Genomic DNA, 21,927 nt, shown 5'->3' on the forward strand with positions numbered 1-21,927 from the left:
CAGAAATGTGTAAGGGTTGGAGGGTACATAGAGAAACGAAATTTCAAACTACTGATGACAATTATGACTATAAAGAACAGAACAGAGGAAGTTGCATAGCTAGGAATACTACTACTTGTTCTTGCACCTGACAATTATGTATGTTTGACATAGTATTGCTTACAAACATCTGTGTGTATGACATACCTGTGTGCTTGAAAAGAGCCATGTGTGTGATGTCACAGAGGAGATTCTTATCCTCCACAAGAGCTGTCAGCGCACGGTGAATCAGTCTTCAACCATCTCTTCCTCCTTTGTTCCTCTGCGGTCAACGGTGGATGGAAACAACTGCATTCCTTTTCACCATCCTCCCACCGATGTACACCACAAATGTGGTGAAGCAGTGATGTCCAGCGTCGGACACATTCCTAAGACATACATAATTGACTGAGATGTGCTCCTAGCACCTCTTGACAGCTTCTACTACTGTGGTATCTGTGTCTTGTTCTTCAGTACTGTGATGCATACCATAACATTGCATATTGTCAGATGTAATAAGCATAAAGACTGCAGCCATTCATTATTACCTCTTTGTCACCGCCAGACGAACGGCACGACCAGTACAGATGACGGCTAATGGACTTCAACCATGGCTGCAGCTCCTTGTTGTCCTTTTTATTAGCTGCACTTACAAGCCTCTTCATGAAACCTATGTACAACATCAAAAAAGCATTTCATATTTCACAAGGGTAAAATAGAGATTGTCTGAATGCGTCTTCATCTTGAATGTGTGTCTACTTACTTTTATTTACGTGCCAAGGATCAAATTCATGGCGAATTTGGCTGTACTCCACTTTCATCAACTTCCGTATGACTGGGGCCCTGTCTGTTGTGAGTACACCAACATCCACCCCCAGGGAAAGTAGGTGATCAAGGCCTCTTTGAAATCCCAGGGCCTCCATGGCGACTGAGCTTGTCGTTAAATGTGGATAAAAAAATGATTTATTAGACTCAACATGTGATCCCCAAGCAATCAATTGCTCAACTGCAGTTGCACATGTACGGCAAGTCTGGAAAAGCTCCACGAGTTTGAACTCGTCAACAAGCCATTTCTTCCCTGCCCATCCACTTCCTGTTCCACTGCTGGAACCGGAACCGGAACCTGTTCCAGGGCTGGAGGGAGACGTCTCGCTCAGTGGCACAAAGCTTTCATCTGCTGGGTCCTCCAAGTCAATCTTCCCAAAGCTTATGCTCATGTCATGTACAGATGTGCTCATGTCATTTGCAGCCTCTTCTTGAGCATGTTCCTGTTGTATCTGCATCGTTAGAGATATTAGAAATTACTCCAAAAATCTGGCATTGTCCTCTAATTATAATGTGAACAATAAAAGTGAAAGTTTCATTCAACTCACTGAAGATGGAAGTTCACTAGCTGCGCCGGAAAGAGTCAAATCTGACTTTGATGAAGCGCCACTCTCCTTGTCATAAAGAAACAAAACACATTGTTCATTTTGTAATGAGTTGGAGTGACACTGGTGACACAGCAAAATGACAGCAATGGCATTGCAATGCTTACCTCTGACAATCTCCACGTTGGGGGGCGTGCTAGGTATGTCCCGGAGGATGATGGCTTTGTGTGTGGCCTGACTACTGGCTGTGCTGGACTTGACAGAGACAGACTAACACCAGACAGCAGACCACAATGTCCAGATGCAGAGTAGGGTTTAATATTTTTCCCGAAAATGAGATGTATCAAATCCCGGGAAAAGACGACGCATTTCCCGGGAATCCCGGGAAATAGCTGTTTTTTGTAGTTGTTGTTTTTAGCCCAAGTAATGTATGATATCACTCAAATATGCGTTCCCAAATCGCAAACTGACATTTTTATATTATTTGTATCATTATTAGGCCAAAAGACACAGTTTATGTCCATCGACAAAGTTTGCAATTATCATTTCTGCTGCGTGCGTGATAGGCCTAACTATGAAATGCCAAGTGGATTGTCTAGGCAACCCTTATAAAAACCAATATATTACAGAACTCCATTATAAAAACTGACGAAATCTCCTAAAGTAAACCATGGAATGATTCTTAAACCATTCTGATAAACGAAATCCATGATGTGGCTATTGAGATTTGTTAACGGCTGCAAACGGGAATAATCACTCGAAGTTAACCAAATGTTTCTTTATTAAGGCAGGACAGAGATTCTAAATGTCTGCGCAATCCACTTGTCGACCCCCCAGAACACCTGACAATCCGGTCACACAACATGCACTTTGCGTTTTCATTTTCAAGTCTTTTAAAATGCTCCCATACAAAGCTGGCAGTAGACATCCTTGGGCGGTAGATACTGCTGCGTAGGCTACTGAATGCAACGTTACCGTAAGACAACAATAGACGCGCACTCCAATAGGAGCGCACTGGAATTTTTTTTTACTTTCATTTCCCGTTTCCCGTCATAACATTTCCTGGGAATCGGGAAATAGTTTTGATCAGATTTCCCGGGAATCCCGTCTCCCAGGATTAAACCCTAATGCAGAGTGTCCCTCGCCATCTCCACGCTGATTCTTTTTCGGGGTGGACTGTGGTACAGCAGCTAATTCTGATGCTTCCAAACATATGGGGGCATCAGAACCACTTACCTATAATAAATAAAATAAATTGGGTCAAAGCACAAATAGTTGAACGTCAGTTTACAAAAGAGTGTTTTTAAAAAAACAGACAGAAATTACTCAAATTATCATACGACCAGAGAAGCAGGTTATGAAACAGGTTGTGAAAGCCTACAAATGTAATATCAATTCATATGCTCAATCTAAGGGGGAGCATACTGTTTTTTGGAGTCATTGAAAGCATCTTTACCAGTTGTATACGTTACTGGGTAGGAACAGACATGGGCCATATCACAACCCTCCCCCTCCCCACTTTTTGAGCTGCATGCACAGAGCCCAACTCGCGCATGCTTTATTTCTCCCTCAAATAGGCTACCCTTACTCCATATATAGGCAAACATGCAAAATGACTTCATTGATTCATAACTTTATCACACATTATAACAGACAAATACACGACTTCTAAGACAAAAAAATGCAAAGTTACAGGTAACTTAAAGTAGTTTAGCCAACGTTATCTCAGTCCCTCCCCCACCATGTTTACTTCAGGTATTGTGTATTGGGCTACAACTCAACGGACAGGCTAATAAAAGAAAAAAATAATTCAAATACATTACCTCTAGACCGCCAACAGCTTGAGCGGCTTTTGGAATTGCATTTTTCCTCAAGCGCATTCGTTGTTTTTGGTCACCAAATCGTCTTTCCTGGGTCAAGTCATCCGGGTCAAAATGTGCACTCCAAACTCGTACGTCTCTCTGCTTCAATGTGTCGACCGGCGTGTTCATATCCTTTTTGAAAATCAGCAGCCATTGTTTTAAAATGTGTGAGTCGTGAAAAGGCAGCCTGTGGAAACTCAGCTGCAGCAGCAACATTTCCGGAAAGGTACTGGCTTGATGAAATTCATTCTGGACTCTATATCTGGCCACATAAAGACCTCGGGATACTTCGGTTTGGCTTTAGGGACCCTCTACTCACTACCACGTAAGTGTAATGTTGTTTGGAACTGTAGAAGAGGTATAAAAATAGCGTTTTGTAGCAGCGAAATAATATGCCCTGCTCACTAACACACTAACGAGTTTTGACTAAAAACGGTGAAATCGAACTTTCTCAAAACACATCCGAATGACATGATTTTGATGTCAACTCAACGTATGTACTCCCAATCATCCGTAAATTGATCTAAAGTGCATTTTACTCCCGATAATTCCTTTAATATTTATTATGATTATGATGACACCCAATGGGCCTGCCTTGCATTGCGCCCCCACCTGGCCAAGCAAGTATATGTGCCAGAAAATTAAATACAAAAACAAATAGCACACGCATCAAATATGTACATTTCACAAATGCACCGTGTCAGTGCTTTGTTGGATTCCGCAATGTCACGGGTTGCGGACCGGAGGTGCTCACACTTCTTGACCAAAGTGACTTACATATGTCAGCTATATTACAAGGGATCACATTGTCCCCGGAGCAACTTGGGGTTAAGTGCCTTGCTCAAGAGCACAACGGTGGAAGCCGGGAATTGAACCGACAACTTTCAGGCTACTGCACGCTAGCCCAGCTCCTTAACCACTACACTACCACCGCCCCATACACACACACATCTGACTTTCTCCAACTTTTGCACATCTCCATAGAACTTTTTATTTATTATTTTTGATTTCTCCTCCATCTACCCATGTCCTTGATTGCCTAGCCTTTCTGCCCCCCCCCCACCCCCATCCCCAACACACACACAAAAAACACACACACTTACATCATCACTGTCATCACCTCACATACATACAGCACACTGCTTGCTACAGTAAGCCTCCTCTACATACTTGCTGCACACTGCCCCCCGCCTCCCTACATACACAGCACATTGTCTTCAGGATCTTCTCCAACACACATCCTCTACATACTTACAGCACACTGCCCCCACCTACCCACACACACACTACACACACACACACACACAGTCACTGCTCCACTCCCCTCCCACCCACACACACATCTTCACTGTCATCACTCAAATACATCATACATACAGTACTCTGCTTGCAATAGTAAGTCCCTTCACCATACTTGCAGTACACTGCCCCCCCCCTCCCAATACACAGTAGGGCTTTGACTTCGAACTTCGTTATTCGAATATAATTCGATTATTTTAAAAATTAAAGATATTCGAACGAATTTTAGGGATCTCTTAATATTCGTACCTGTAGCCTATGGAGATAATTTCTATAAATGTATTTGGTTGTAAACGTTGTTTTCAATTCAGATTCCGAGGTTTTTTTCACGCCTGGTGAAGTAAAATCGCGAGCTCATTAGCAAGGCTATTATTGGTCATCTGGGCTCCTGTAGGTGACGTTAGTATCCTGGCTGGTTCACCAAAGTTATCAATCAAAGCAAACAGGGAAAAGAAATGGCAACACAATCATGAAAAACACTCAAATAAATAAATGTGCAGATTAAGTCTGAATGAAAAGCAGCACTGGTTGAAGCCTGGAAATATTGTAAACAAAGTAAAGTTAGCTTAATTTACTAGTTTATCATAGTCTGGTTAGACTGTTCAGTTTCCCTACGTGTGTTTAAGTTTCAAATGAATACTTTTTCTCCTTGGGACAGGCCCGCTTGAGTCTTGGAAAATTCTTTTCCATTTGCATCGGGATTGAGATGATTAGAACTTAGCAGTCAATTTGAATGCAACAGCTTTGAACACATTCGTGCAGCGTTCTAATGATGCTAACCGGATTTAATAGCAATTTAGCCAGTTGTCTTACACGATTAAAGGAGAATTCCGGTGTGATATTGACCTAAAGAGTGTTGAAACATGATACCGACTGTGAACGTATGTCTCATAGCCCATCTCGGCTTGTCCCCTGCACTCCAAAATCTGGCGCTAGTTAGCCAATGCTACCAACAGCTTTTTCAATGGTGGTGCTTCGGCATCGGGCTAGCCATGCAAATAAATCACTGTTTTACACCATTTACGAGGCTCAATGTATCTCCACACTTCAATGGTAGACTTCCGAGGGCCCTGACATTTAAAACGAGACACTGAGAACTTTGAAAAAGCACTGGTAGTTTACTTACAAGACGATTTATACACACAGTATCTTCACGAAGTTTAGCGTTTGCAGCCATCTTGAATTTAGTCACGATAAGTCGAGCGACAAGTAAGAATGAACAGGTATGATAAGGGATCAGATTCCAAAAATAATTCCGTGGAAATGGATTCCAGTTGCTGCTACTGGAAGAAACTGGAATCCATGCATTTCCACAGAATTATTTTTAAGTACTTAATGGGGATATACAGGGCTTTTTATGCCTCGACTAAGTTGATGTTTCATAAACAACAATTAATATTCATAGAAACAACAAGGTCACTAAAACATAATATATTTCATACCTGTGTTGCAGCATGTAGGCTAATGTTAGCAGCATTCTAATGACATTCTAATGTCTGAAAGGTTAATGATTAGCCTATCGGCTACCTGAAAAGTTAAGTGTTCAAACTAGCATTTCCAGTGTTCTATTTTATGGTGTATTGTATCTATCTATCTATCTATCTATCTATCTATCTATCTATTGGCCCTGACTAAGTTCGTGTGATATATAAACCACAATCCTTGTTGATACAAGTACCAATGTTCGTCTAGAAAGTTTTTATTCACATTAAGAATTTCGCCATCTTTGTCAATAATTTTCGCTGATAAAGTTTCAAACTATGACCTTAACGGCCTTTCCACCAATCAGAGGCATCACTGTGGGATTGTGGGATTGTTCAGGATTGTGGGTAATGAAGTACTTATACAAGACATCCGAATAAAAGACATTTATCTCAAAACAAGGTCAGTGTCCCCTGAACTTTTGGCGTCTATATGAGCATACACAATCGCTTAGTACAGCCGTAGCTGGTTTTGAGTCTACCATGTGCAGTTAAGTTTTTATGGCTTATACCCGAATTGTCAATGGAGAAATTGCATTGAATTCTTACTTCCGGAAACTCCTGTGGGCGGGACTGTGATGCTCTATACCAGCGGTCCCCAACCACCGGGCCGCAGGACATTCCTAACCGGGCCGTAGCCTACGACATGAGTTTAAAAAAAAATGCATGCAAACTAAACTAAATTTAATTCGCAATAATGTCACGTTTTTACATGGCATAGGCCTATATGCAGTTTGCACGCATGTTTGCATTTTGCAAGGTCTATTTTCTTACGTCTGTCTGTCCCGCCTTCAACACTTTTACATATTGCCTTCAGCGCTGCGCAGCCTCAGGTCAGCTCACTTCACTTGATCAGTTCTTGGCGAACAAAAACAGCAACAAAAAACAAGCATCTTTAGCAGGTCACTGGCCAGAGTGTTTGAGTTGTGAGAGCCGCTGCAGAGATTTCTTACAGAAAAAAAGTCACTGTTAGCTGCACATTTTAGTGATGAGGACTGGGTGTCAAAACTCGCTTACCTGTGTGACATATTCGGGTTGCTTAATGACCTCAACCTGTCACTCCAGGGGAGAATGTCTTTAAACTGGCAGATAAAGTAGCTGCATTTAAAGCCAAGCTTGATTTGTGGGGACGACGAGTGGACCAGATAAGTTCCAAACAGTATTGGGGGTTTTGGGAGAGACTGAGGCAGGGCCCTTTCTCTCGCAGCTGGTGCGCTTTCAAATGAGTTTGAGCGTTACTTCCCATCCTCCAAAAATCCACGGCAAACCAATGAGTGGGTCCGCAACCCATTTGTCAATATCCCGAATAGTCCTAACTTGTCAGCGCAGGAGGAAGAGCAGTTGATCGAAATTGCAAATGACGGTGGTCTTAAGAGTGTGTATAAGGAAACCTTTCTGGCGGGTTTTTGGATCAAAACCAAAGCAGAATATCCCGAGATAGCCGTAAAAGCGCTGAAAACGTTTCCCACCACGTATCTATGCGAGGCCGGGTTTTCGGCAATGACTGCAACTAAGACCAAATTGCGCAATCGACTGGACATTTCAAACACACTGAGGGTGTCACTGTCTTCCATCACCCCCAGATGGAAGCTTCTTGTTGTAGGGAAACAAGCAGGTCTCCCACTGATTATATTCGTAATGCACGTTTAGTTCATGTTTTGTTCCCATATTTTGTTAAGCATGTTCACACTTATAGATGTAGCTTCAAGTTGTTCAATATTCATAGTTCATATTGTTCAATTTTCACTTCTTCAAGTTCACGTTTTTCACAAGAGATCGTTACCTTCAGTTACCTTCACTGTTCATACATAACTAAAGCTAGTTCTTTTCAAGTAATGCATGCACAACACATATGGAACATGGAACCCCCGAACGAACCCCCCCCCCCCCCCCCCCCCGCCGTCCGTGAAAAAAAAATAGGAATCAAACCGGTCCATGGTACATAAAAGGTTGGGGACCCCTGGGCTTCATAACATTTTGAATGACAAAACAGCTATGGGGTGTGTAACAGCTTAGAATGGTTTAGAATGCAGCGCAGCCAGCAACATAATTGGGGACATTGAGCACAATGCTCCAGGCATCATGGAGGAGAATGCACTGTAGGCCTAGTTCTTGACTTGTCAGAGACCAGTTGGGGCAGTTTCATGTCTCTGTTGCTGAGATAGTTTCGATCGTCAAAAGGTCAGAATCGCCAAGCATCTTGTAGGGGCTGTTTTTAAAGAGTAGAGATTGTCTGTGCTGTGGCGAGTGAGACAAGGTAGCCTACTCATGTGTTGCGTGATATCTCTGCACCCAAGTAGGTACCAAAAGGTCAGAAGTGCTTCGCCCCAATATGCTGTAGTCTCAAGTCAATATATCTGCCTAAATCGCCTTGTCTTAATCTGCATTGCTATTTGTATTCGTTGTGAATACCAGGCCACAAGTAATTAGGGATTTTTTCATTGACTCACTTTTACTAAGAGAGAATCCATTCACTAAGCTAAGCTAAGACAATGCATGTAAGGAGACAAAAATGCTTTTGCTCACTTATCTAACTCTAGGGGAGACGGTGAATAGGCTAACCCAATTCCATACCACATACTTGGTACTATGTTCACATTCCGGCGAAGCAGCTATTTGAAACACCTGAAAAGCTCTCGTGTTATGCTGCTATCCATTTGGCTCACACTGCCCGAGTTATGCGCAAACGTGATGTAGCACTTTAGCGTTCCAGTTCATCTTTGTGGAAAAGAACATGGACGCCACCAGGGCAGCAGCTGTCTCAGTAGTGCTGGGCGCTTGCCTAGAACACGAGAGCAAGCTTGTGGCTCATCTAAACAAGCTACGGGATGATTTACACTTGCGTTCATATTCATTCATAGTCATTCAGACTAAGACAATGCATGCAAGGAGACAAAAATGCTTTTGCTCATCTTACTCTAGGGGAGACGGGGAATAACCCAATTTCATACCACATACTTGGTAGGCTACAACCTACTTGGTAGGCTACTATGTTCACATTCTGGCGAAGCACAGCTACTTGGGCGAAGTGATTTGCAAGCAGCACCTGAAAAGCTCCGGTGTTAGGTCTACTTCTTCAAACCCCAAGGAGCATTGATTTCCCTAAATGAAAACATAGTTCCAACCAAGTAGCCTATGTATGCTTACAAAAGGGCTGTGTCTCATATGACATTGTTATTTGTACACATTGTAAATACAAATCACAGCATGTAAATAGGAAATGTTGGAATTCTTTTGTCACTATTGGGAGGTGTAGGCTAATGAAGCCAGCCACTTCGGGGCACTTGTGATAAGCTAGACTAGCGGTGGGTGCGTCAGACCAAGTAGCCTAACTACACGGACAGAGATGAGAAAGGCCTTCGACTTATCGCACGTTCGACTTATCGAACTCTGGGAAACATGGTGAATGAGCTAAAGTCCCAAAAAGTGGGTGTGTTCCTTTAAAGTTGCTTCATTAACATTAAAAGGCGGGACATAGTTTTACCAGTTAGTGAACTCATTAGAATCAAAAATCCTGCATTCACTCTTACTTTTCCTCAGTAAGAGAACAAAGGATACTTTGTTTGTCTTTGGGCTTGTGCTTATAAGTGTTTTAAAACACTTCAATATGTCATGTATGACATATTGATAAGAATGATATATAGAAAGCATGATTGATGACATATTAATTTGCGGTAATACGATAGTGACTTGTTTAGGACTCAAAAAAATAAGGACTTGGACTTGGACTTGACTTGGCCTTGATAATACTTGACTTAGACTTGCTTGGAACATCTCTGTCTTGACTTGGGACTTGACTTGGACTTCAGCGTTAAGACTTGAGACTTACTTGTGACTTGCCAAACAGTGACTTTGTCCCACCTCTGATTCTTTCTACCTGTGCACTTTACACAGTTGATATCACTACACTAACTATCTGATATGGCTGCTAATTAGGATGAGCTGGTTTACTAAATGGTTGGATCAAATACTTGGCAGGACAGGAGGTTTACTTTCTGAACCCGAGATGTCTACCTCGGTGCATTCCATGCAAATAACGTTGCATTGCAGGTGTAACTTTAACAATGAATTTGAGACTGCTGTTTGAATGGGCAGAACATTTTTGTTTTTATAAAATACAAATAATTTACACATGCCGTAAGTCATTACAAGTCATTACAAGTCCAAGGGGCAAAGTTCGAGTCAAGTCTCAAGTCAATAGCATGGAAGTCGAGTTACAAGTAATTTCTAATTTTGTCGAGTCTGAAGTCATCAAAATCATGACTTGAGTCCAAGTCATGTGACTCGAGTCCACACCTCTGCTGAAGGGGGTCCACAGTTACATTGATCGTCCTCTTTATCTCAGCCATTACCAGCCTCTCAAAGCTTATAGGAGTCAGAGCCACTGGACTGTAGTCATTCAGGCATGACACTGTGGAGCTCCTAGGGACTGGGATGATAGTAGAGGTCTTAAGACATGTTGGTGCAGCTTCCTGAAAGAGTGAGATGTTAAGGATGTCTGTCAGTAACTCTGTTAGCTGGTGAGCGCAGTCCTTCAAGGCCCTGCCAGGGATCTTGTCTGGTCCCGCAGCTTTTCGGGTGTTAATCTTCAACAGGGACCTTCTCACCTCTGTTGCCGTCACTGTAAAGGGCGACTCATAGTCTGAGTCTGGCTGTGGGTATTGCCACTGCACTGTATCGTATTCTCTCTTATACACTCTGATACTCTGAGACACTGACACTGTCGCATACCGCAAAAACCCTCTTACTAGGTTTAACACTGGGGGCTAGAGAAGCCGCTGCACTAAAGTGCGTTGCCATAGCAACAATGAAATGATAAGGAATTAAACTATTAGAAGTGAGGTGAATAAGAAATAAAACTTAAAACTCAAAGCTTAAATTGGCCAAATGTGGTTCCATTAGACCAGTGGTTCTCAAACTTTTTCTGTCATTCCCCACTTTGGAGGTGGAGAATTTTCACGCTCCACCTGACCCCATCACCCTGGCAAAATTGTAACGTTAAAAACGTTGGTTCCATGTTACATTTCCCTTCTACGTCCTCTGGGTCTGATGTTTTAATTCATATGTTGGTCTGTTTATGACTCCTATGTTTGTGTGTGGCTATTTTGTTTTGAAACTATGATCATCCTTGTCAAAAAAAAGGCATTAATAACGACAGGCACAAAATACAGATGTCCTCCTGTTCATCGCGCCCCACCTGTCATGTCTCTTTTCCCCACTAGTGGGGCCCGCCCCACACTTTGAAAACCACTGCATTAGAGCTACATCAGCCTTGCACTGGAATCTAGTGCCACTCTGCCAGATGAATTGGTCCTTTGTCTGTCTATACTGTGCCATGATCAACAGCTTCAATCTGCTTTGCGGTGCAGACTATTGGCCATGTAAATTATGTGACAGTTGTTGTGCACCCACCTTATCAATGTCAGTCCTGATTTATATTTTAAGTTTGCACTGATCAATTGCAAATAGTATAATGTAAAAATTGTAGCTGTTATGAATGGCTTGAGAAATATATGACACAAAAGCTTTTAGTGTAGGTCGCTAGCCACTATTTGGTGGCAGAGTTATTTTGTATGATTTTTCAGTGCCTCTTTTCACTCATCTTTACCAGTGGTGGCAATAAATGTGAAGGATACTGTAGTTTAAAAAAAACAAACAATAAAAAACATTTAATAGATCGACTGGATGTGTTTTGCCAATATCCATGATTTAAAGTCAAAGTTAACACGCCAGTCTTCTTATCCACAATTGTTATTTACAATATCCACTTTATTATTCTTATTAGGTGTTTTTTGCTGTTCATGGTTTGTTATTTTCAGTATTGTGACTTTTGCAATTTATGTGTAATTGGCCTTAAATTTCAGATAGCCAACATTATTCCTATCCACAATTGTCATTTCAGGATGGCAAACTAATCACTGACGTTGGGGGATTGAAATTGAAAGTGGAAACAATGGTAGCAACATTAAGAAATAAAACAGTTGGAGCAACACCAGTAAGCGTAGTTAAAGTAATAGTAAAAATATTACAGCCGGAAGAATGTGTGGCTTTAAACATCAAAGCAGATATGCAGCAAGGATGTGAGGAGTATGAGGAAATGGAGCTCAAAGTCTACAGGAGTGTCCTGATCAAATAGCCTGGTAAACCAGACCCTGGGTACTGATCAAATACTTCTCAGTATATAAAACTGGGATTTTTGGTTATCCTGGATGAATTTAGCCTTGACTTGGTTTCACAAAAGAGATGGCACATAAGTTACCATAGGGATTTATTCTCTGCACCTAGCCTGGTCCCGACCAGGCTAACAGCTAAGTTAAGTTAATTCTAATGATAATTATGTTGTCTTATTGGTTCAGCTAGCTGTCATTCAAATCAGACCTCCTTGCTCATTTTTAAGGAGCTTTATTCAATTTATATACTATTTGCTAAATGTATTTGCTCGCAAAACAAAACGGATTGTCTGCCTACCATATGGTTATTATTTTAATTGTGATAGCCTTATAATTATTAACATAGGCCTAGGTACTTGTTGTTTGCTTCTTTTGCTGATAGACGTTTGATGAATAGCATACTGTAGTTGATTGGAAGTGGAGGGGCAAGTTTTCGAAGGTGTTTTCAACTATAATATAAAGGTATATCTATGTGCATCTTTGCAGTGGCAAGCGCTTTTTTAATGACGTTGCGTGCCGAGACAAGGAAGCACTCATGTGAGTGCATACGTAAATTTGCATTCAGTTGGTCTACCACGCCTACTCCTGCTGTTTTACAGAAATATCCATGATTCCCCATTCCAAAAAGGACAACTTTACTTCATTGTTTGTCTATATAAAAAGCGGCTGTTCACTTTGTGTGAATGACGCTATTTTCCGCGTCTTTTTTATTCCAACCGTGAGTTCTTTGTGGCAGAAACGAGAACGCGCACACATCCTGAATTACTTACACCTGGCTTGACATAGTTGCTCCCACTGATCCTGGTTTAGCGTTAGTGAAATGAGTTGAGCTAGGATGACCAGACAGCGCTATGTCAAACCTCGCTTTATCACTTATCTTGGATGTCTTAATTCTGCCTTTGTGAAATACCCCTCTGGTGACTTTCTCAGAGTAAACGGTAACACTAAAACAAGAGGCTACATTAAGATTCTGGAGGAAAAGATCAGGCAGTGTGCTGAGAGACCTGCCACAATAAGCGGCATTTGACCATTAAACCACACAATGATCCAAAACAAACAGCCAAACAAGGCAAGAAATGGTTAACTGAGAACAATATCAACATTTTAGAGTGGCAGAGCCAGAGTCCAGACCTCAATCCGTCAAAAAAGTGAGCACAAGGCCAGAGTGATGGCAAATAATCATTCCTGACTGAAAACCCGGATTGCTGTTAAAAAGGTGTGGTCTAGAATCATTGTGGAGACATGGAGAGGCTTGGTAGATATTATAAGAACCATTTTGAGAGTTGTTAATGCAAATAAAGATGTTTCCATTGATTATTATGACCGCGGTCATATAGGGATTGTAAAAGTTTTTTTATTTTTTATTTATTTTTTGTCATCTACTTCCTGAAATTTTGGTCAACGACACCCGGGGCACCGAAACACCGGGGCACATGAAATTTGGTGGGTATGTAGCCCCACTAGACTTTTACGGAAAATTTTCGTTTGGTCCCCGGGGGCCACTCCCCCTCCGCGCTGGGCCCCCCGAAACCCAAAAAATGCAGTTTTTCCTAAATAACTACCTGAACCGTGGCACCGAGGATGAAGACATTTTTATGGTATGTTGGTCTCAAGGGCCCACATCAACCTAGCCCATAATCACTCATTTGTGATTTGCACCCCCCCGGTAAAAAATGAAAATGCAATATCATTCTGCTTTAATCGCCCCTCTCTTCAGTAAAGACGTTCAGAACTGCACCAAATTTTATGTGTATGATTAACCTGACATTCTCTGGGGGTATGCCAAGTTTTGTAGAATTTCATCCATGGGGGGGGGGGGTCTAAAAAATTAAGTTATGTGTACATTTAGTGACTGTACACTCATTGTAGAGAAAATCAACTTTAAATCAATATTTGTCAGGGGTATGAATAATTTTGTTCTTAACTGTATGTGTTATGTAAGGGATATAGAATGCCGGGGCGGACCAGACCCCGACGTGCAGCAGAGGGGTAATGCTTTGCCCTGAAGGGACTTATTTTCCTGATAATAACTGGTGTTTTATACAATATCCCGCTTATTATCCAGCTACTTGCCAACACAAGAAACGGCACATGATATTTCTCTTTACATTTATTTGTTACCTTTTCGTTTCGCCGTTTGTTATTATCTACCTGTTTATTATCTTCGTGTTTCCTCTGCAGATCACTTCTTGGCCAGCATCCTCCTCTGAAACACCGGGGACCAAATCAGCAGCGGACAAAAAAGGATCAGCAAAAGAGGTCATTAATTAGCCCACCACATGAACTACCTCATTTATGCAATGAACTGTGAAACAAACCTTTTACCTATTGACCAGCCCAGTCCCTCATGAACCCAAACAGTGACAATGCAACAATTTAACAAGTCCAACAAACTTACCCCGTCTAGTTAAAAAAAAAAAAAAAAAAAAAACTCAACAAAAAAATTATGTAGGCTAACTGTATGTATCTGACAATACCATAATATCATAATGTTGACAAGACCAAGGTGACAGGTGTGTTCTCCTGTGTCCACAGTTCATCCCTACAGTTATTACTGGTTTTGTAGACATTGTATTGTTTCAATTCCTAATGTTTCAACAAATACATTTATTTCCTCTGATAATTAGATTTTTAGCCTACTAATGTACACCTCTGTGACATATCCTTTACAAATTAAAAACTGTGGTGTAAACTCTCACTGGGGACCAAAATGACGTTAATCTATGCAATTTTGAGTAAGACCGGAATATGCATTTACAACTAAATAGCATATAGCATAGTCTTTGGGGCTAAGTCAAATCAAGTCAAATCAAAGTAAATCACTCTTTTAAGCCATTAACTGGGCTCAAAAAATCATTACATATCTGTGCTACTATGGAGAGGGTCTTCTTATCTTTGTACATGTAAAGAAAGGATATTAAAAATGACTATTATGACTAACGACTATTATTCCGGTTTCCACCATCTTGTGAGTAGAATGTCTGCACAAGTCGAGATAGATGTGATTGCGAAATCTAATCTACTCGCTTCTCAGGCAACAGCGATTTTGGTAAAATCAACTCAAGCACGCTCAGGTGACATAGATGACTGCTTCACTGTTGCTCATCTGTCCATCATTGTGTAAAGCCTGCCCAAACGTTTTGATTGGCCCAAACACATCTTATTTAGGCAAAGACTTCTCAATAGAGCAACTCCAGACCGAATTTCCCACCCTCAAATTTTGGGAGCAAAATACATTTGGGTTGGCTTCCAGTCTAAGTAGCTTGTGCTGCATTCGGTAATTGACCGAAAGAAGAATGGCAGAGACCGGAAGAAGAATTTAGCTAATGCACTGACTGCAGAAACAGTCCTTACCTTCTCTGTAGACTTACAAAGGTAAAATGACTTTGTTTGTCTGTAGGGAGTAGGAACCCTGTCCACAGTATCACAGAAGTGTAATAATATTTCAAGCCTTGTCAGTGGCTAAAAGTAGCCTAGCAATTTACGTAGCGACCGTGCCTCCAAGGCTATCACTATATGCTATTTTGTTGTAAATGCAAATTCTTTACTCAAAACTTCTCCAATTAACGTTGTTTTGGTTCCCAACAAATGTTTACACTCGTTATCATCCAAATAAACCCTAGGTTGTTCTAGGCTAATTCTCTTAGTCACTCACACGCACACACATACATACACACACATAACATACACACACACACACACACACACACACACACACACACACACACACACACACACACAAAACGAGAGTTCTAAAAGTCATGTGGGCAAGAAGGGTTTTATTTTTCTACAACTAACATCTAACATTTTCCAAAGCAACACAGGTTAAAATGTTGACTCCTTGGAAGTGCACAACACTTGGTGTCACTAAGAGTGACAGTCTGATGTTTTGTAGAGCAGAGAGATGGAGCTGCAATGATGATTCACCAGTAGAGCACGTCATGTCTTTATAGAAGTAGTTCTAGTTGTCATTTGTTGTCAAGAGTACTTTAAGCAACTTGGAATAGGAATACAGAGTCAAATTGAATACTGTGTGTGCGTGACTATCCCAACAGGTAATCATGATAGTGATATGCCTGTGATTTATTGTGAATCCCTTTTAGTGTTTGCATGTATTGCATCCCTGTGTCACAGATGAAAATCTACTCGAGGCTCAAAGTAATGAATCTTCTTTGTTCATTCTGTTGTCTGCCAAGGACAAGAAGAAGAAAAAAAAGAAGGAGTCTTTATTGGAGCTCGTGCAGGAGCCCCCAGTTTACCGGTCTCTTGGCTCCACCCACCTGGACCTCCAGAACCTGGTCTTGGGTCAGGACAGTGTCCACCTGTTGTGTGATCTTGGGGTCCTAGAGGCAACCTGTAAGACACAGCAGCAGCAGCAGCAGCAGGTAAGGGCCTGTAACACTATTCTTTTCCATTTAGGCGTAAAACATACAAAGAGTAATCAATACCATACATCAGAGGAGGCTCCTTCATTGAGGAAAGGGAGGAACACCCTTCCTAAAATTTCAGAGAAAAATAAAAAATATATAAAGTGAATTACTAATCTGATAAATTACTATAAATATTACTATTTTTAACACTTTGAATGAACAAAATCGTTCCCCTAGGTCAAAATGCCAACAGCACCCCCTATCGCTATTGAAAATTACTGTATGGAGGAGCTTCCTCCTCAAGCCCCTCATTGAAGTCCATTTTAAACGCCTCAGACCCCAGCGGCTCGTGAATCACGTCGTTTTCAATGGCCAAGGGAGGAAGCTCCTCCGTACAGTAATTTTCAATTGCGATAGGGGGTGCTGTTTTTAGCGGCAACGGTTCAAGAACGTTATCTGCAGTCTACGAATCTTATGTTGAACGGAAAGCTTGTTTTTTGCTCGTGAAATAAACAGTACAATGGAATCAGAGGACAATCTCAAATCTTTTATACATTCAAATACACTGTGAATACACTGATGTATGATGAATGTTTATCAAAGCAGGAAGACCAGCTCCAAAAATTCATATTCCAAAACAAGACGGTAAGGCTAGTGTAGGCTACTGAATGCTACATAGTCAGACAAATAGGCTACTAATGGCTAACTGGTAACGTTAGCACAGAAAACAATCAGCCATAGCCTACTGCTGACCTGTCACATACGTGGACAGTTCACTTGGTGATAAAACATTTTTGGATAGTTATGCGTTGTTATAATCATCCAAGTTATGCCTTAACTAAACAATTGTTAAAAAAGGTTCTTGTTGTTATGTTCTTTTTTTCACCGTTCTAATGTATCTTTGGATGGTAATTAATGAATGTTTCAGACCATAGATATATACACTAGATGTCGCCTTGACTACTGCTGTTCATTGGAACGAATGCGTCAATCGAGACGCCATCTTGCTTCAGTGATCCACTCCTCTATAATGCATTAGCGTCAATCTGGGCAAAGATCTAGCGAAAATAAAATCACCATAAATCGTTAAAATCTCAAGCAATTATCTAGTTTTTTGGGTTGTTCCAACTGACAGGCATGTATTTATGGTTGAGTCTAGAGAAAACTAAGCTTAAGACGATAATAAAGATACATTTTACCCGTCTAGCCCCGTAGACTCCCATTCATTCTGCACTAGCTAGCGGCGGCCCCTAGAGGAACAATGAGTAAACTGCAACCAGGTTCGATACAATGAAAGTAAACAGGCTCTTCTTCGTAGACAGGCTCTGGTTGAGGCCACATACCCCTCGTCTCGTTTACTGTAAGTTGTAATCTCACCAGAAGTTGCTGTAGATCTGTAGAACATTTACCTCTGCTACTACATAGGCTACGCCAGTCGTTACTTTTATAATCATGGGTCAGTGCCATGGGCAAACGAGATGTAGCTGAATTCATAAATGACAAAGCCATGAGAAAGGTGATTTTCTTACGTTTCAACAACAAAGAAGCCGATCTGCCATCATTGTGAGAAGTTCCCAAATTTGTCGCTAATCGCTAAAAGGGTTTTCTATCGCTGGGGATGGCCAAACGTCGCTAAATAGGTAACGCTGACAATACAGGAGAACTAGTTTAGCGCTTCAGATCCCTGTACAAAGATGGCGGCGGTGTTGACGCATGCTGAGAAGCAGAAGGCGACATCTAGTGTATATATCTATGGTTTCAGACCATGATGCATTCCTTTAATGACGTCTTCAATAACATTTGCCTTTCGAGTATGCTTTCATAAATTCCCACTTAGCTATTACAACCTGTCTTTAAATTATAGCGATCTGGCTTTAAAAACAATAGCATGTTACAAATAACCACATTTAAGGTCTATTTTTAATGGTAAATAGTTACATGGTTTTATAAAACAAGTGTCTATTTTTATTATTATAGACTTTTCTGCCAATATATTACACTGAGCAAAACCTCCAGACTTTCCGTAATTTTGCACATCTGGAAAACAGTATTTCATAACTAGACCTACATATCTTCCCTGACTTCCCAGACCTACATTTATTTACATTTATTAATTTAGCACTATTATCCAAAGTGACTTATATATATAAATGATATTACAAAGTCCATTGTCCCTGGACCCCCCCCCCCCCCCCGCTACATAGTACATACTGCTGCTATAAATGTGTCTGGGTAGGTGGCCTACATACTCTATTGTTCACATATGCCACCAACACCATCACAATCTCACATTTGCCACTAATGCCAATCAAGCAGACATTCCTTCCTCCGTTATTTTTTTAACCACCAGCCGCCACTGCCATACATACCATACATACCATCTTCTTGCATGCATCTCAATGTCTCCAATTCTGCTAAAAGGTTTCACCCCTCCAACTTAAACTCATCCACCTACATACCTGCTGCTCAAGGTGTGATTCTTGAACAAAAGCATTCTCTCTCACAGATAGCCTTTTTCCCCCGACACAGGACTGGCTCCGTCGGGTTGTCTGTCAGTGGAAAAACAGCTCTAGTGTCTCTTAGTGCAAGTCCCAACCAGTGACCGTGAACTGAAGATTGTTTTCTGTTCTTGTGTGTACAGTGCAATCATTTTTGTGTGTTTTGTTGTTTGTTTAGCACACTGAGGGAATAAGAACATACTGTAACTTGCATAGCAAGAAAAGCTGAATAGGCTCTGGACAGGAATAGACTCCCCTGTGCCAATAAAAAATGTTGCTTGCTGGTAATGGTATTGTAACATGTAAAGATCATTTGCTAGTTTGACATTTTTGTTCTTGCACGGGAACTTTGGTAGCCTGGAAGCTACCAATCCATCTGAGTGGAATCTGGAAACATGTTTCATAAATTTCAGCGGAAAGAAATTCTGACTTGAAGATATTGACATTGATTAAAATCTGACTTGAAGACTCTGACATTGATTAAAATCTGACTTGAAAACTCTGACATTGATTAAAATCTGACTTGAAGACATTGACATTGATTAAAATCTGACTTGAAGACTCTGACATTGATTTAACAATGGCAAAGTAAGGGCACTTAATTGCTGTGTTTGGAACAGGTAGGCAAGATGGCTTTACCACACGACAAGCAAGATGGCTTTACCACACGAAAAGCCCTGTAAACGCGCACTTTCCCTTCTGTGTTTCTGCGTTGCCAATTTTGAACGCTCTCGCTTTGGTTCAACACACCACTTATCAGTGTCAGCTGCTCACTGAAACTGAACATCAGATCTTCCACATGAGGAAGACCCAAGGGCTTTTGAGACCCATAAGAGTTTGTCATACCAGGGCCTCCACTCCTCAAGAACCTCCACTCCTCCTCAAGCCACATTAACTCCCCTAGATTACTGCATAGACTTGGTTGCAACTTGCAAACAGTTTTTGTGAGGGTTTCTTAACATTATTGTGCATATTTGTATGCACTGGGAAGGCATTCAAACATATTTGAGATTGTGAATACATGACATCAGTCAAGTCAAGTCAAGTTACATTTATTTATATAGCACACTTAAACACAATGCAATTGACCTAAGGTGCTCACAGAAATAAAATACAATAAAAAGAATAATAGAAACAAAATATAAATGACAAAAAAAATAGTAATGATAAAACTGAATATAATTGTAGATAAAAGAAGATACGGTTACTAAAACTACTACTACTATAGGCCTAGAGCAAAATGTACAGTAAAGTTAAAGATGGCACTATAGGCCCCGGCCGTGGCGCAACTGGCTGGGGCACCTGCACCGTACGCCGGCGACCCGGGTTCGATTCCCGCCCCGTGGTCCTTTCCGGATCCCACCCCGACTCTCTCTCCCATTCACTTCCTGTCATTCTACACCATACATGGGCAACATACGGCCCGCGGGCCACATCCGGCCCGTGGGCTTTCCCTGACCGGCCCGCGTAAGGTCCGTGAAAGAACAATAGTCAAAAGCCTAGCATAGAGATAATGCACGCAAATCAATATCGTTGCTTTTATTTTGAAAGCGACTGCTTTGAAAGCGACGCCCATACATTTGTGCGTGGATGCGATGTAAAAACCCTCACTGATGTGCTGGTGAATAGAATTTATGCTTCTGAGTCGACACAATGCAGTTGCCTTTAAGTCGGCTTAAACCTTTCAAAGTTTTGTGTCTCTTACAGTATGTCTGCGTCGCTCACCACGGCAAAGGTTGTCATAACGAACTCCTGCTGTTTGTTGGCAATACGAAGTGTTACTTTCAAAACGTTACTGGCAGATAGATAGTTTACATTCGGATAACCCCGTCATTGTAACCAAAATATGTCTGAGTTTATTTGCAAAGCTTATGTTAGAGAACTAGTATGATGCTACTACCCACAGGTTGCTTGAAGCAGCTGGCTCAACACACAGGGCGAGTTGACCAATTACAGTTTTGTGCACAAAAACATAGCCTACATTTTTTAAATATATGATATACGATAAATAAACAAACAAGGGGATATTTAATGGACATTAAAGGCCAAGGAAAATAGATGGGTCTTTAAATTGATTTAAAGCTACTGATAGTGGGACATGACTTAATTTCTATAGGGAGATTATTAGGGCATTTTTTAGCTTAACAACAGAGCTAAGTGGAATAAAAATAATCATCTGTTTTCTTTTCATTTAATTGTAAGACATTTGTAGCCATTCAACTCTTTATGTCATTACGGCAGTTAAACAGACTTTCCAAAGTGCAGGAACTTTCGGTTATGAAATGGCCAAAACAACAGGGCAAATTATGTGAAAGACTTCCTTAAAAAGGTCTGAAGGTAAAACATCTGAGTGGCCACTTCAAATAGCTGGGTGGGTGACACTGGTTGCAACTGCAGAAGGCAGCTAGGTGAGTTTTATCAGTGAGGGTTTATCACAGTTTTCAGTGGTGGGAGAGATATTGGAAACAGAAGCAGGAGGGTTTAAAATAGAGTTGATGGTACTTAACAATATTTTAGGTTTGTGAGTATTATTGGCAATCAACTTAGAGTTCTGTTCATATAAAACATGTCCCACCCTCCTCATTAGTATGTTGGCAGGTGATTGAGCGAGGTCAATATGCCAATGATATCCTTCTTTCTTATAGGAACAAGGAAAGAAGGGAAAAGAAGAGAAGAGGAAAGAGGAGAAGAAAGGCAAACAAGGAGATGCCAAAGGTGAAAATGATTTGGATATGACAAGACAACTCACCATGTGATTCATCTGGCAGGATACAGCCCCATGGATGTGTTTGTAAATTCAGTCTAGTACAGTGAAAGTGAAAAGATGCTCTACAGTTTTGCCACGGCAACACTACATTT

At 41.1% G+C, this 21,927-nt stretch overlaps 1 protein-coding gene across 1 annotated transcript in view; it reads left to right on the top strand.

Moving 5' to 3' along the window:
• Nucleotides 1-21,927, top strand: part of LOC143105594 (uncharacterized) — a 64,886-nt gene that overhangs the window by 40,282 nt on the left and 2,677 nt on the right. Inside the window, exons 4-6 of the mRNA XM_076269616.1 lie at nucleotides 14,382-14,459; nucleotides 16,397-16,585; nucleotides 21,714-21,783. Coding sequence (XP_076125731.1) covers nucleotides 14,382-14,459; nucleotides 16,397-16,585; nucleotides 21,714-21,783 — 337 coding nt within the window. The remainder of the gene's footprint in view (nucleotides 1-14,381; nucleotides 14,460-16,396; nucleotides 16,586-21,713; nucleotides 21,784-21,927) is intronic.

Source organism: Alosa pseudoharengus, unplaced genomic scaffold (genome assembly GCF_046254945.1).
Source record: "Alosa pseudoharengus isolate Yale_2024_CS ecotype anadromous, Long Island Sound unplaced genomic scaffold, YU_APseudo_1.1 YU_APseudo_1.1_scf_6, whole genome shotgun sequence".
Taxonomy (NCBI): domain Eukaryota; kingdom Metazoa; phylum Chordata; class Actinopteri; order Clupeiformes; family Clupeidae; genus Alosa; species Alosa pseudoharengus.